This window comes from Schistocerca piceifrons, chromosome 2, assembly GCF_021461385.2.
Source record: "Schistocerca piceifrons isolate TAMUIC-IGC-003096 chromosome 2, iqSchPice1.1, whole genome shotgun sequence".
Classification (NCBI taxonomy): Eukaryota; Metazoa; Arthropoda; class Insecta; order Orthoptera; family Acrididae; genus Schistocerca; species Schistocerca piceifrons.
Genome location: NC_060139.1, coordinates 902,355,108 through 902,372,291, shown reverse-complemented (window position 1 = coordinate 902,372,291; position 17,184 = coordinate 902,355,108). Strand labels below are relative to the sequence as shown.

General features: G+C 44.2%; 1 protein-coding gene across 1 annotated transcript in view; it reads left to right on the top strand.

The window, feature by feature from the left end:
- LOC124775977 (high-affinity choline transporter 1-like) overlaps positions 1-17,184 on the top strand; it is a 400,765-nt gene that overhangs the window by 249,409 nt on the left and 134,172 nt on the right. Inside the window, exon 4 of the mRNA XM_047250817.1 lies at positions 14,202-14,357. Coding sequence (XP_047106773.1) covers positions 14,202-14,357 — 156 coding nt within the window. The remainder of the gene's footprint in view (positions 1-14,201; positions 14,358-17,184) is intronic.

The window sequence follows — 17,184 nt, the reverse complement described above, 5'->3', positions numbered from 1 at the left end:
GTTCGACGGCCAAGGAAGCACGGTAAACTCATGATAAAGCTCTTCGAACCACGAACGCACACTGTGAGCTGTACGACACGTTGCATTGTCCTGCTGGTAGATGCCATCTTGCCGAGGAAAAACGAATTGCATGTAGGTGTGGACATGTTTCCTGAGGCTAGATGCATACTTCCGTTTATCCATTGTGCCTTTCATTGTGACGAAATCATCCAGGGTATTCCACGAAAACATTCCCCGAGCCTTAACGCTCCCTCCTCCGATCTGAACCTCTCTGACGACTGTTTCACCGTGTCTGCTTTCAGACGTTTCACACCGAAGGAGTACAATATGTATTTCCTCCGAAAAGGCCACTTGTTTCCACTCAGTGTACGTCCAGTTACGGTATTGGTGTGCAAATTCCAGGCTTCGTCGCCGATGAACATTTTGTAAACCCTCGTCTCTAGTTCTGTAAAGGCCTCGTCACTACTGCTGTGCCACTGTTGTTGCGGTAGACCGAGTTTGTGTGTTCGTGAAACGGCTTCTGGTGTAGCACACCGCTAAGACAATTTCTCCCTGCCACTACTACACAGCTATGCCCCAGGGTCGGTTAACAGGATAGGAAAACGAAGGTTCTACAACACTGCAACACAGTCACACAAAGGAGTTAAATAGGTTTACTTATCTTTGTGACTTGTTGAATAATGAAGTGTGCAACACTGCTTGTAATATAACACAATAAAGCCCTCAATTACTAAGTGCAAATAATATTAGGTAAACTTCACAGTGCCGGCCGGTGTGGCCGAGTGTTTCTAGGCGCTTCAGTCTGGAACCGCGCGACCGCTACGGTCGCAGGTTCGAATCCTGCCTCGGGCATGGATGTGTGTGATGTCCTTAGGTTAGTTAGGTTTAAGTAGTTCAAAGGTTTTAATATTTTTTGTGGGATCTAAAATTTAAAAAACTCTCTCACGCCGGCCTGATTTAGCTTCACTGATCAGGATAGTAAAAAACATGCGTATATTAAGGGAATTTTCACTCACGAAGCAGGCTTATCACATTCACACAGTTCAATACTGTTCTATCCTGATTAAATTGAGCTTAACTTAAATTCCATAAGGCAGTGAACCAATTTCGAAGTCCCGGTGCGACGAAAATTGTCAGTCGATCTCCTGAAAACATTTGTAATAATTATTAACTTTTGGTGAGCACATGGGGAAGACCGGAGATCTGCTGGTAAGACCGTGTTAGCCTATTTATTGGAAGTAATAAACTGGATATCTTGAGCATACAAAACGGCAGGTTCGTCCAGCGTAAATCAGACGTTCCCCACTGATCCCGTGCAACACAGCGCAGTGAGCAGACGCTGTCAATAATAATCAGTGAAATAATACGCGAACACGCTTACTTTAGCTTAGTTCATGTATTAAATTCCTTCTCATACAGAATCTCATCAAGATGGCGACTAGCTCAACAATACATACATATACCTCTTCCTTCTTTCGCGGCTAATCGGCAAGATCTCCTTCATTCTTTTCATAAGAGAAAACATAGATAGCAGAGAAGCTATTCCATGGAGTAAATGGACGCTCCAAGGAATAATAGGGCTTGAAACTACTGTGCATTGATAATCATCGTATATTAAAGTTTAGGAATCGGTAAGATAAGAAGAGATATTTCGATATATGTACTGAAAATATCGCGGAGAGACCGCTGCTAGAGACATTACAAGGTCTAGAGGACTGATGACCTCAGATGTTAAGTCCCATAGCGCTCAGAGCTATTTGAACCACTTGAAACTTCGCAGTACATAGAAAACGCAATTTACAACAACTATCTGTTCACTTCTAAGAGTTCACTAAACGACGTTCCCTGTCTATATCAGCCCTGGACGATGATCTATAACCAAGTGGGCGAGAGCTGCTTTTCTACCTTACGAGTAGGCTTCTGTACGCTGTCGCCCGGTCATTGGCGGATTGTACTCGGCCGGCAATTGGCCGAGGCGAAGTCGATATCTTCACTTTCAGCCCCGACCGTGGTGCTGGTGGAATCGCGCAAGTGGCAAGTCTCTATGTCACTGGCACCAGCTCGCATCTTTGCGCGTATGGTGCTTTTGCCCTGGCTGTGTCTTGTTCGGACGACACAGAAAAACAGCAGGCAGTATGGGTGCACGTACTAGGCGCTTGCTGCGGAAAACCATACGCAGAATTTCGCTGAACGCTCAGTGAGGAGACGCTGTTGGAAGCCTCCCTGGTTCATCTGGGCGGTCAGTTGCTCAGCAGCTGCAGACGTAGTCGCCCCTACACATCTCCGCAGCATTCGTTCACCATTGTCACCTAGGGCCCATGTTGCGTCACAACTGCCTCGGTGCCGGTTTTGGATAGCGCCATTCTGCCACTCACGGTGTACTTTAACAATAGCGGCAAGCAAACAGTTTACACACTTAGCCGTTTCGGGAACACTTCCATCCTTCGCCCGGAAGCCAATGATCATGCCCCTTTAGACATCAGATAAATTGCTCCGTCCCCGCTTTACAACGACGACTGCACTGTTTCTCGCGTACGCTGCAGAATATATTGGGGCATCAAGGATTGCCCAGTCTGAAAATGGAAGTTCAAGCCATGCGGCTACGCCTTCAATAATAAAAAATCAACATTAAAACAATAGCTTCTTGGTTGTCATATATTTTTCTGCTTTTAAATGATTTAAAATACGTTAGCTGTATGATAATTTTTTTGTATTTTTTCTTTTTTTTCCTTTTTTATATATTTTTTATTTTTTTTGTATTGCTCACACATTCACACATTATATACATATACTCAGACATACATATACAGTTAACACATTCTCACACTCATTAATTCTCCTTTGTTAAAATAATAATAATAAATAAATGGATAATAAATACAATAAAAAGGTTAAAAATAATGATAATTAAAATAAAATTAAGATAAAATAAATTGAGTTAAAATAAATAAAATAAGAAAATAAATTTACATTGTTAAAATTTAAAATTATTAAAGTGTATAAAAAATATGTACACAAGATGTCTAATCTCGTTATTCACGTAGGTCATCGGGCCATCTAGTGGAAGCCAGATAGTGCACCCTGTGTCCAAGTTGTCGTACAAGTTCGTTATCTGACTGTTGCGTGTTTTCATAGAAGGTTTTTGCACTGGTTCTAAATCGGTCTTTCAAGTAGGGTACCCCTGCGAGTTGGTGAAGCCCATTCGTTGGGAACCGGTATGGAACATGGAGTGCTCTTTTCAGAGCACGATTCTGAATTCTGTGTAGCCGTTGTATGTGAGTTGGAGCAGCATTGCCCCACACGACAGCAGTGTAGTCTAAGATTGGTCGCACCAGTGTGGGGTACAGTATCACCCCCAGTCTTGATGGTAGTGCTGACGCTGGATTTAATAATGGATAGAGCTGTACCATTCTTCTCCTGGCTTTCTCTCGAATATCTTCTATATGAGGTTTCCATATCAATCGCCTATCAAGGGTCACACCCAAGTATTTTGCTGTTTTTGACCACGTAACTGGGGTGCCCCTTATCTCAATGGGCTGGATGTTAGGTGGAAGTGGTCTTCTACAGATTGCTATTGCCTGTGTCTTTGTGGCGTTAAAAGACAGTCGCCATTTCGTACCCCATTCACTCAGCTTATTACATGCTTGTTGCAGTCTTGCCTGGAGGTGTGCAGCATTCATACTTCGGGAGTAAATGGCTGTATCATCGGCGTATAAGGATAGGTGTGTTCTGGCCGTCGATGGTAGGTCGGATGTATACAAGATGTATAACAGTGGTCCCAGAACGCTGCTCTGAGGTACTCCTGCTTTGATTGGTCTGGTGGACGATATACCGTCTTGAGTGCGGACATGAAAAGTCCGGTTTTCTAGATAACTCTTCAGGAGTGTTGCGTGTGACACGGGGACCCCTATATCTAGGAGTTTATAGAGGAGTCCCTCGTGCCACATTCAATCAAAGGCACGAGAAACTTCCAGAAATACAGCCCCGAAGAATTCTTTCCTTTCCATGGCGCTGAATGCTTCCTCAACTAGGCTTAGTAGCTGCTGGGTGGTGGAAAGGCCTTGGCGAAAGCCGAACTGGACGTCTGGTATCAGATGTTCTGCTTCCACATGCTGTTGAAGTCTCTTTATGTATAAACGTTCAAAAAGTTTCGATATGGCAGGTAAAAGACTGATTGGTCTGTAACTAGCAGGTGATCGAGGGTCCTTTCCTGCCTTTGGCATGGCGACGATCTCTGCATGTTTCCATGTGAGAGGGAAGTCGCCAGTTGCCAGGATCTCATTGAACGCGGCCGCTATTATTGGTACTGCAGTAGGTGGTAATTGCTTCAACAGCTCATTAGTTAGAAGGTCTGTCCTCCGGCCTTCTTTCCGTTTAATTCTTGGAGCTGTTTTGTAACTTCTGCTGTCGTGATCGGTTGAATGTGGTCATCTTCGGCTCGACTGGCGAGGAATCTTGGAAGTCTCTCATTGACTAGGCCAATGTGGTCAGCGTCGGCAGGGTCATTCATCGGTGTGAAGTTTTTTGCGAATACATCTGCCAAAGCATTTGCTTTGGCATCTGGTTCGCTGATTATATGGTTGCCCACATGTAGTGGGGGTAACTTCTGTCCGCTTCTTAGTAGAGACTTCGTCATCTTCCAGGCCGATTGGTCTTGTAATTGTAGCAGTGCAACCTTATCTGTCCAGACTTGATTCCTGTGTTTTTCTACTTCTGCCTTAATTTCTCGCGTCCCCTGGACATGCTTTATATACCGTCCATTGCTAGTGCTGCCACCTGCCCTCTGTGAGTTGTTTTGCACGTTGACATCGTACATAGGAGGTGGTCACATTAATGTGACTGAACCGTTTAGTTTCATGCAAGTGCGGGAAGAAATGGACCCAGAAAGATATGATGAAAGGAAATGGTTTTTCTTGCGCAGGCAAACTGCACAGGACATAATCCATTGTACAGTGAAATTTGTTTTACTTATGACTGTTACTAGTTCAGCGAGGTATGTAGGAGAGTATCTGTGAAGTTCAAAAGGAATGACAAAGGTACCGGCAGAATTCAGGCTGTCTGTGCAGGACAGAGTCGTTGCGGAATAGCTCCGTTCTACGAACATCGCCCCTGAAACTCCATGTTCTGGGTTCGAGTGCCGGCCCAGCACAGAGCTTTAACCTTGTATGAAGTTAATAGTGCACACTCCGCTGCAGAGTGAAAAATGTTCAAATGTGTGTGTGAAATCTTATGGGACTTAACTGCTAAGGTCATCAGTCCCTAAGCTTACACACTACTTAACCTAAATTATCCGAAGGACAAACACACACACCCATGCCAGAGGGAGGACTCGAACCTCCGCCGGGATCAGCCGCACAGTGCGTGACTGCAGCGCAGAGTGAAAGATTCGTTGTAGAAGTTTCTGAGCAATTACAACGTCTCGATTAGACTTGCTATTATTCATACTAAAGTTTTCTAGTGTTAATAGGAGTCTCCATTGTTGTCTTCCACAACTTCACGACTCGCCTCCTGAAAGTGTCGCAGCAGTCCACGTTGCAAAAAGTCAGAATTGAAGCTTTTAACAGGTTGTCACAATAATCTGAATGTACAGCATATCTTTATGCAGTTATTTTTTGTGCACACCGAATGGTAGCTATGACGGCAAATTTTCTTTGTTTATAATAATTTATACTTATCCTGCACGTCGAAGTTGCAGCGAATCATTGTAATAAATACTGCGTTTTGATTTACTGCTTCGTGTAACAGAAACTGTAAAGAAATATTTTAAATACAATGCTGTATCTAAAGTAATTTGTTGGCTTGGTTGTTATGTAAGCTGATGCGAATTATTCCTTCCGTTATTTCTTTTTTCATTTATTTTTTTTCAGTCTTCTGACTGGCTTGTTGCGGCCCGGTACATCTTCCTCTGCCGTGCCAATCTCTTCATCACAGCACTTGCGCCCAGCGTCCTCAATTATGTGTTCGATATGTTTCAATTTCTGTCTGTCCTGCAGTTTTTACCCTATACAACTTCTTCTAGTACCGCAAAAGTTATTTCCTGATGTCTTAATCCACGTCCTATCAAACAGTCGTTTCTTCTCGTCAGTGATCTCCATATGGTTCTTTCTGCGCCGATTTTGCGGATAATCTACTCATTTCTTATCAGTCCTCGTAATTGTATCCTTCTATAACATAACATCTCAATCGCTTCAATTTGTTTTTCTTTTTCCAACAGTTCACTAGTTCACTTTCATACAGCGCTGCGCTCGAAACGTTACATTCTCAGAAATTTCATATCCATATTAATGCCGAAGATTTATACTAACATATTAAATAAAAATAGAACATTTAGAAATTAGAATATATACGAAGAGACGCAAACTAACACCGTATTGTAACCGCTGGAGAGTACCGCCTTGGATATTCATCACGTCTCGTAGTCCCTGGTCAAATTACTCATGTCTACATTATTACAACACTGCCCCGCGAGTGAGACCAAGTCTATGAAATTCTAGAGAACTATTTTCCTGGTCATTCGGTGTCTGTAATCTAAGCCTGAAGGGCGTTATGTTATCGTGGTTACTGATGATGTTAGTAACCGTGCTAGCTAACGGTTCAATTGGCTCTAAGCACTATGGGACTTAACATCTGAGGTCATCAGTCCCCTAGACTTAGAACTACTTAAACCTCACTAACCTAAGGACCTCACACACATCCATGCCCGAGGCAGGATTCGAACCTGCGAGCGTAGCAGCAGCGCGGTTCCGGACTGAAGCGCCTAGAACCGCTCGGCCACAGCGGCCGCCCGTGCTCACAAATTGCTATCGTATCTTTAAACATTCGGTATGTGCTGCTAGGTAAAGGTACCCTCTGGACGCTTCCATGCACTATGGTCTTCATCTAAAGGCAGCTATGTTGGACCTGAACAGTTTCCAGTATCATCTACTCACCTTTCATTAGGTCAAGCAATTGCACTTTTTTAATCTCTTACGACCCAACAATAAAATTCCCTGATCCGTCTACTATCCGTTCGCCTAACAACCTGTCAAGGCCACCTGCTTCCATTTCATTTGTAATACGATTATAACACCGTCTTCTCCCTCACTTGTTCTCTGAGCCACTTTTTTAATTTTTTTGGTCTGCCCAGATATGCAGGGCGATCAAAAATGTTCCCGTTCGAATGCCCTGCTAACCCCATGACGATAGGTCGGTGCTTGTATACCTCCATCAGAGACGCGCTGTGTTGCATAGACACTGCAGCAACGCCCTCAAACGGAAACATTTTGATCGCTCTCCCCGAGACGAAAAACTACACAGCACAATGAGTAACCGTTAGTTGTTGAATGTTTTTCTCAATGACATTTCATGTATCATTGTTTTCCGTTCGTGGTTTTAGTTTATCGGCTTTGAATTATTGACTTTAATGGCAAAGAGTATAGTGTCATCAACGAACGGAAGGTAATCTAGATGTGTCCCATTAACACACTTCCTTTTTTCGCTTTGCCGTTTTAAAGATCTTAAATTTTCCTGTACGACTGCTAGGAATTGTTTTGTTGTTATTAAATCTACTTTTGTGACTATTGTTTTAATATGAATTTTCAAAATGGTTCAAATGGCTATAAGCACTATGGGAGTTAACATCTGAGCTCATCGGTCCCCTAGACTTAGAACTACTTAAACCTAACTAACCTAAGGACATCACACACACCCATGCCCAAGGCAGGATTCGAACCTGCGACCGAAGCAGCAGCGCGGTTCCACACTGAAGCGCCTAGAACCGCTCGTCCACAGCGGCCGGCATGAATTTCTCACTTTATGATTTAAGTGTGATGGAAGCCGTAGTACCGATGTACGTCGGGGTTTCAGAAAGTAAGTTACAGACGCCATCCCGCGCTAAGACCATTGCGTAACAAGAGTGGCGTATTGTCAGAAGAGAGTACATATTTTGTTTTCTGCAGACACGGTTCTGCTGCGGTGCGGATAACTGGTGCATCACAGGGTGGGAGTGAAGTGGCGCAACAACTGGAGAACTGCTCCAAAGCTGAACTGCGTGGGACAGTACGATTCTTGCGGGAAAACGCGTAAATTGCACAAAGATTCCGTCTGAAATCATGGTGTCATAACGACAAATGAAACGTTGCGTCTAGCTATAGTGAAATAGTGACAACAGTTTCACCAAGGCCGCACAGACCTGCAGTAATGCTGTGCGGTAGGCCCAGATCTTGCACGATCCGATTTCCATTCTTTCCTGGAGGGAACGAGATTTCCCGACGATGATGATGTTCGCACAGCGGTTTTCGAATGGCTCTCTGAAAAAGGAGCGGACTTCTGTCGTCGTGAAATTTAAGGATTGGTGGAGCATTCCGACCGTTATTTATAGAGTCCTAGCGACTAAGTTGGAGAAAAAAATGTATCTGTGTTTCAAGTGTAGCGCAGCATTCAATAAAAGTTACTTGGCCCGTCATAATAATGGGTAACATACTTTATGAAGTCCCCTCGTATAAATAATTACCACGTAGACTATGCGTCTCCCTGTTGGGTTCAGAATCTGGTTTGGGTTTTACATTCTGGGATGAAAGTCTGCAGCTGTCTGCCAGTGGATATCAGGCGGGAAACTGCAAATCTCCAAATAATTAAGGCCTAAGTACAAAGAAACCTCATCATCCACGCTTCCTATAATTTATATGAATACTTGGACTCAGGAATGTAATTTCTGCGACTCTCTTAATACTTGTGTCAGATAGATCCTCAATTTACCATTGTGCAGACCGTTAACCGAGCTCTGTGTAGAGTTAACATACTTTCCTGCTAGCTGAATTGTTTGGAAAGAGGTCTTTTTCTTTTTTCAAAGTATCTGTTTTTCTCGTAACATACGTTCCGGCCTGCCCCCAACGTACGAGATGTGTTGCGCCCTGTTAAAGACGACATTGCTCTTCGAGTGTCCGGCGTGTGTGGTGTACCCTGTGAATGTGGCAGTATGTATATCGGCCAAACACTTCGCACGGTTCCGTAGCGTTGTGCTGAGCACTAGCGCCATATAAAACAAATGGATCCTGACAAGTCGGCCATAGCGGAGCATTGCCTAGCAAACGGACATAAAATACAGTTCTAAAATACAGAAGTGTTGGCTCATGCATTTACATATTAGGACTCCGCTGTAAAGGAAGCGGCCGAGATTCGTTTAAACAACAATAATTTCAACAGAGACCAGGAGTACACACTCAGCAGGGCAAGGGGGAGGGCGTTGGACATTGAAAGAAAGCAAAGACATATGTGCGACGCGGGAGTGGCAGTTTCAAATGTGGTTCCTGCCCCTGGCGACATCTGACGTCGGGCAATAGCTCCGCTAGCTGCCCGGGTCGACTTGCGTCTATCTGATTGGCAGCTGATGATGTCACCATGCTTGTGTAAGCGAGAAACCGTAGCAGCCCCAGAAGTCAGTGAAATCCTGACGACAATGGCGGAGATGGTCATCGAAAGCTCGAGGATTTTATTCCAATTGACGCGGCTTTAAAGCCGAGAACGTTTTATTCATACATACATTATCCGATGCGAAAAAAGGGAAGTACCCAGAAGACGTGGTCAGATTTCAGTGTAACTTCCTACGCTTACGCATCATCGACAGGTATGTAAATGAGTAGATTTACAATTGTGTGTGACATGTAGAGTGGCCACTGAATTACATTACTGTTCTTCATGTTTAGTGTTGTTAGCAGTTGGTTGGATGTTAGGGGGCGCGAACAGCGTCAGATACTGAGAGGTCGCTGTGAAGGACAAGACGATGCCATCTTCCGGTGTCAGACAGTGTTATCAGCATCTACAGAGTTTGAAGGATGGTTGAAATGGCTCTGAGCACTATGCGACTTAACTTCTGAGGTTATCAGTCGCCTAGAACTTAGAACTAATTAAACCTAACTAACCTAAGGACATCACACACATCCATGCCCGAGGCAGGATTCGAACTTGCGACCGTAGCGGTCGCGCGGTTCTAGACTGAAGCGCCTAGAACCACTCGGCCACCTCGGCCGGCCTTCCGAAATGCCTTCACAAAAGAAGACGAAGTAAATATCCAGAACTCGAATCAAGAACAGCTGCCAACATGAGTAACGTAGAAGTAAATATCCTCGGAGTAGTAAAGCAACGTAAATCATTTAATAAAAGCAAGTCTTCTGGCCCAGTCTGTATACCAATTAGGTTCCTTTCAGAGTGAGCTGACGCATTACTTCCATACTCAACAATCATATACAACCGTTCACTCGACGCAAGATCCGTACCCAAAGACTGGAAAGATGCACAGGTCACACCAATATTCAAGAAAGGTAGTAGCAGTAATCCACTTACTTACAGTATAAGTAGGCTGTTCAGGTTTTTATGTTGGTAACGTCACCTAGCGCTCTGTATGAAAATCACTGACTGTGCTGAGTGCAGTCTGTGGCTGGCTTGCATTGTTGGAAATTGCTATTGTAGTGTTGGGCAGTTGGTTGTTAATAGCGCGTAGCGTTGCGCAGTTGGAGGTGAGCCATCAGCAGTGGTGGATGTGGGGAGAGAAATGGCAGAATTTTGAGAGCGGACGATCTGGACGTGTGTCCATCAGCAAGAGTAAATTTGTAAGACTAGATGTCATTCACTGATATATATATATATATATATATATATATATATATATATATATATATATATATATAATGACATTTGAACGCTATTAAGGTAAATACATTGGTTGTTCTCTAACAAAATCTTTCATTTGCTAACTATGCCCATCAGTAGTTAGTGCCTTCAGTAGATAGAATCTTTCATTTAGTTAGCAGTATTGGCGCTCGCTGTATTGCAGTGGATCGAGTAACGAAAATTTTTGTGAGGTAAGTGATTCATGAAAGGTATAGGTTATTGTTAGTCAGGGCCATTCTTTTGTAAGGATTTTTGAAACTCAGATTGCGTTGCGCTAAAAATATTGTGTGTCAGTTTATTGATGATCTGAATAAGTAAAGAGAGAAATGTCTGTGCACGTTCAGTTCTGCTCAGCTGTTTGAATATCAAATAATGTAAGAGGTTTATCAGCACAGTAATTTATAAATTTTTCTAAGGGGACGTTTCAACAGACCCATGTCATTAACGTCGATATGCAGCAGAACTTTGGAACTTATATTGTGTTCAAACATTATGAACTACCTCGAAGAAATCAGTCTATTGACACACAGTAAACATAGGTTCAGAAACCATCGTTCTTGTGAAACACAACTAGCTCTTTATCCGCATGAAGTGCTGAGTGCTATTGACAAGGGATTTCAGATCGATTCCGTATTTCTGGATTTCCGGAAGGCTTTTGACAGTGTACCACACAAGCGGCTTGTAGTGAAATTGCGTGCTTATAGAATATAGTCTCAGTTATGTGACTGGATTTGTGGTTTCCTGTCAGAGAGGTCACAGTTCGTAGTAAATCACGGAAAGGCATCGAGTAAAACGTAAGTGATTTCTGGCATTCCCCAAGGTAGTGTTATAGGCCCTTTGTTGTTCGTTATCTACATAAACGATTTGGGAGACAATCTGAGCAGCTGTCTTAGGTTGTTTGCATATGACGCTGTCGTTTATCGACTAAAAAAGTCATCAGAAGATCAAAACAAATTGCAAAACGATTTAGAAAAGATATCTGAATGGTGTGAAAATTTATAAAAATGGTTCATATGGCTTTGAGCACTATGGGACTTAACATCTGTCGTCATCAGTCCCCTAGAACTTAGAACTACTTAAACCTAACTAACCTAAGGACATCACACACATCCATGCCCGAGGCAGGATTCGAACCTGCGACCGTAGCAGTCGCGCGGTTCCGGACTGAAAATTTATAGTTGGCCCTAATAACGAAAAGTGTGAGGTCATCCACATGACTGCTAAAAGGAATTCGTTAAACTTCGGTTAGACGATAAATCAGTCAAATCTGAAGGCCGTAAATTCAATTAAATACCTACGAATTACAATTACGAAGAACTTAAATTGGAAGGAACAAATAGAAAATGTTGTGGGGAAGGCTAACAGGACTCCGTTTTATTGGCAGGACACTTAGAAAATGTAACAGATATACTAAGGAGACTGCCTACAATACGCTTGTCCGTCCACTTTTAGAATACTGCTGCGCGGTGTGAGATCCTTACCAGATAGGACTGACGGAGTACATCGAAAAAGTTCAAAGAAGGGCAGCACGTTTTGTATTACCGCGAAATATAGGAGAGAGTGTCACTGAAATGATACAAGATTTGGGCTGGACATCATTAAAAGAAAGGCGTTTTTCGTGCGACGGAATCTTCTCACGAAATTCCAATCACCAACTTTCTCCTCCTAATGCGAAAATATTTTGTTGAGACCGACCTACCTAGTGAGAAACGATCACCACGATAAAATAAGGGAAATCAGAACTCGTGCGGACAGTGTTCGTTGTTTCTGCGCGCTATACGAGATTGGAATGATAGAGAATTGTGAAGGTGGTTCGATGAACCCTCTTCCAGGCCCTTAAATGTGATTTGCAGAGTTTCCATTTAGATGTTGAGGAAAAAAACACATTTTAATTTCCTCATGAAGATTAAAGTCTGGTGGTCTCGGTGACTGAAACGATCGGCAAATGATTCGGTCTGCTCCTGCGAGAGGCCGACAGCTAACTGCGCAAAAAGTTGTTGAAGAAGTTACTCTTGCCAAGGCTGAGAATGTTGGACTCAACGTGGGAACTCCAAGTAGTGCACATGCTGTGTCTCGACAGATGAACATTCCACGGTCGAACGTTCGTAAAGTGCTGCGAACAATTGTGAAATGGTATTCGTACAAGTTTCACATTACTCACCAACTTTTGCCACGTGTCGCAGCCATTCGAGTAAACTTTACTCTTACGTTTCTTGCAACGGTTGAAGTTGACATGTGGCCTTGGATCATTTTGTAGAGTGATAAAGCGCACTTTACCCTCACTTCCGCTCTGAACACTCATAACTGTAGCATTTGTGGATCGTTACCGACAACGAACGTTCATCAAGTGCCCGTCTATAGCGACCACGTTACTGTGTAATGTGGCTTCACGGCACAGTTCACGATTAACCCATTTTTCTTTGAGGAACTAGGACGCCAAAGACTAATTATATGCACCGTGAAGGGCACACGTTTCTGTGATCTATTTCGCCAATATGTGATCCCTGGTGTGTGGGAAAGAAGGGCTTTGGACTCAACTGTTTTCGTGTACGATGAAGCTCCATCTGACAATGCTCCTGAGGTCACTCGATTACTCCTTGCCTGCTGGAGTGGCCGAGCGGTTCTAGGCGCTACAGTCTGGAACCGCACGACCGCTACGGTCGGAGGTTCGTATCCTGCCTCGCGCATGGGTGTGTGTGATGTTCTTAGGTTAGTTAGGTTTAAGTAGTTCTTAGTTCTAGGGGACTGATGACCTCAGAAGTTAAGTCCCATAGTGCTCAGAGCCATTTGAACCAACCATTACTCCATAATAAATTTGGAGAGAAGCGAATCAGTGAACAATCGTTTGAAACAGCATTACCATAACATCATCATACATGTATCCTCTAAAGTGGAAAATAAAACGTGTTTCTTTCAATGGTTTATTCGTGATTTCTCTTCCGCATGTCCTTAAAAATATCTCCACAAAGGTTCATTGTCCTACGATCACATGTTTTTCGTGGCGGCCGTCACACGTAGCGAAAATTTAATTGTAACAAATCTGTATAATTTAAGTCGTTCCACATCCTGAAGACTCTGCTTCAGCCCCGCGAGTCGTTCCACATCCTGAAGACTCTGCTTCAACCCCGCGAGATTAGCCGAGCGGTCTTAGGCGCTGCGGTCATGGACTGTGCGGCTGGTCCCGGCGGAGGTTCGAGTCCTCCCTCGGGCATGGGTGTGTGTGTTTGTCCTTAGGATAATTTACGCTAAGTAGTGTGTAAGCTTAGGGACTGATGACCTTAGCATTTAAGTCCCATAAGATTTCACACACATTTGAACAAGACTCTGCTTCACGATTTGTGAATGAATGCTTGAATGAATGAATGAACAGAATTTTTTCGTAAATATGCTCTCTGCAGTGCAATGCTATAATAGCACCTCTAAAATTGTTTACGGGCTCCAGTGCTTCTCTTTAAAATCAACCCATTCTCAATCCTGTTCTAAATTTCGCCCCTGTTCTCTGTAGCTGGATAGGCGATGTACGTGACTGACTGGCGCTCTGCTGTGTGTGACAGGTGCGTTGCTGTTCGTGCGGCCGATGCGCGCCGCGCAGTACGTGACGATGCTGGACCCCCTGCAGCAGCGCTTCGGCAGCCGCGTGGGCGGACTTCTGTACATCCCCGCCGTGTGCGGGGACCTCTTCTGGGTGGGCGCCATCCTCAACGCGCTCGGTGAGTGCCGCCCGCCGCCGCTGCCAGAAAAACACCTGCTCGCAAGCTGGCCGCGTTCTGCGCGCGCGGCGGGTGCAGGCGTCTCAACTACAGTTTCAAATATCAACATTGCCCGCTTTCAACACTAACATTCACAAGGCCAATGTTTGCCGCTACGCTGAATGTCCGAAATCAACGTGTATAAAATCATTGTCAATAATATAACGACAGTCATTCAGAATTTGAAGCAATCAGGCACGGTGTTTCACAAGGATCGATTTTGGGTCCTGTGTTGCTGTTGAGAAACGCAAATGATCTTACACTTGCCGTTTCAGAAAATTCAAATTTTGTGCTTTTAGGCCGGCCGGTGTGGCCGTGCGGTTCTAAGCGCGTCAGTTTGGAACCGCGTGGCCGCTATGGTCGCAGGTTCGAATCCTGCCTCGGGCATGGATGTGTGTGATGTCGTTAGGTTTAAGTAGTTCTAAGTTCTAGGGGACTGATGACCTCAGTAGTTAAGTCCGATAGTGCTCAGAGCCATTTGAACCATTTTTGTGCTTTTAGCAGATGATATAAGTGTCAAGAATAAAAAAAAGTCCCCCCACTCAAAAGGAAGCTAATGAAATATTCGAAAAAAATTAACACATGGTTCAAAGCAAATGGATTACAATTGAATTTTTACCTGTCCGAAAGAACGGACACCCTTTATATAATAAAAGAGATGACGGCCAAATATCCCTTCAGTGCAGATGCACGCCAAGCTCGAACTTATATGGGAATCGGTGAGATGCTGCGAGTAGTGAGGCTAATGAGCTTTGTAGTGTGTGGTATAAGTGGAGAATTTGAGTGTGACAGGAGGCGTGCTACGTTAGGCCTTGCGGTTGTGGTGACCACTGCGTCCGGATATCATAGTGGTCAGTACATCTGCCTCGTAAGGAGGAGACCCAGGTTCGAGGTCTGGTTCGGCACAAGTTTTCAACTTGACCCATTGGTATAAATCAAAGCCCGCTGGAAGGTTACGTCTTTAATTCCTTTGTGTCTTCTTAATCCCTTGTTAATCTTCTGGACTACAGATAGTCCACAACCTGTATTAGAAAACGCACTAAATTAATAAAACGCCTTGCTTCAGCTATGTTTTTAGTATGCATAATTACTCCAGTAGGCGATTTAAAAATGGAGAAACTGGTTTATTCTGTATGCTTCCATTCATTAATTACGGGGAAATTCAAGTTACAGGTATTTTAAGAATACAGAAGCGTGTTACAAGAATTATGTCTGGTATTAGTTCTAGAACATCTTGTGATACCAGAAACGTTAACTGAATGGGATAAAAAACAGCAGAAACGCAAACGCCCTTTCTGTGAGCCCACGGACTACAATTCCACTCCAGGAATTAATCTGCTGGAACAGCTGAAGAAGGGTTAGCTTTAAACTATGAACCTCTGTTGGTCTCTTTGTGGTTTTCTGGTGACACAGATATATCGTTCCTGTTGTAAACACGTAGTTGCTTGCTTCCATTCGGGAAAATTCATAACCAAGCAGTTTTTTAGGCTTGTGAATGTTGAGCGAAGGCATTCAAAATGGTTTAAATGGCCTTGAGCACTATGGGACTTAACATCTGTGGTCATCAGTCCCCTAGAACTTTGAACTACTTAAACCCAACTAACCTAAGGACATCACACACATCCATGCCCGAGGCAGGATTCGAACCTGCGACCGCAGCGGTCATGCGGTTCCAGACTGAAGCGCCTAGAATCGCACGGCCACACCGGCCGGCTGCGAAGGCATTCAAGCAGGGGGACTCCACTCTGGAGAAGCAGAAGTTACAACATTTCGCTCATCTGCACCCAAACAAGCAAGGAACACCATCTCGCGGCGCCACTCGAAAGGAAACAAGTATAATTAGTATGGCTCCGTGATTGTCACGGAAAACCCTCAGGCGGGACAGATCATCTGCTCCCACCTCGAGGGAAGGAGAGGAAGAGAGAGCCTAGCCTATGAAACCCAGTATTTTCTGAACAGACAGTTCCTTCGTCGTCAATCACAGGTGTGCCGAACCTGTGACAGTCGGTTTCCGACCAGTGATGCAGGATTTTACATTTTCGCATCTCATATCTCCGCAGTTAGCCCTAGCTGTACTGTACCTGTCGCAGGGATAATTTTTTTGTGGGTCCCACTGTACCACTTACCTTCGTCTTAGATAGTTGTTTATGCTTAAAGACAGATATTACGTAGTTACTGAACTTTAGTATTTCTTTGTGTTAATGAATTCTTCTAACGTTCCGAAGAACAACCTCAACCACTGAGTACACAAGGAAAGTCCCCCGTTCCGGAAAGAGAACACTTCTCGCCGGCTTTAGTGAGGCTCAGTTTCCTTTCGTGAATCCACACTGTGGCGGACCGGAGCGAGGCATGCAGAAAGCGAGTGAATTGGTTTCTAGAAGGACCGACAGGGATGTGGAGCCTTGTCATCTTCAGTGTCGTGGCCAGCTTTGCTATGTTTCTCGGTTGAGGATCCATGGCGTGAACAGTCCTATCGAGATAGTCCCACATATTTTCGATTTCGATTAAATCCGCTGAGTTTGATGGCCAGGGGACTATGGTAATCTTATCCTGGTGCTCGTCTAACCACGCATTGCACTGCGAGCCGTGTGACACTTTGCGCTGTCCTGCTGGTAGATGCGATAGTACGGAGGACGTAGTCCCCAAGGATAGATGTATACTTGAGTTGATGTATTGTGCCTTCCAGAATGCCAGGATCACGCAAAGATTGGCACGAAAACTTTCTCCAGACCATAACGTATGCAGGGTGTTTGCTTTTAAGCGAACCACGCCATACACGCCAAAGACC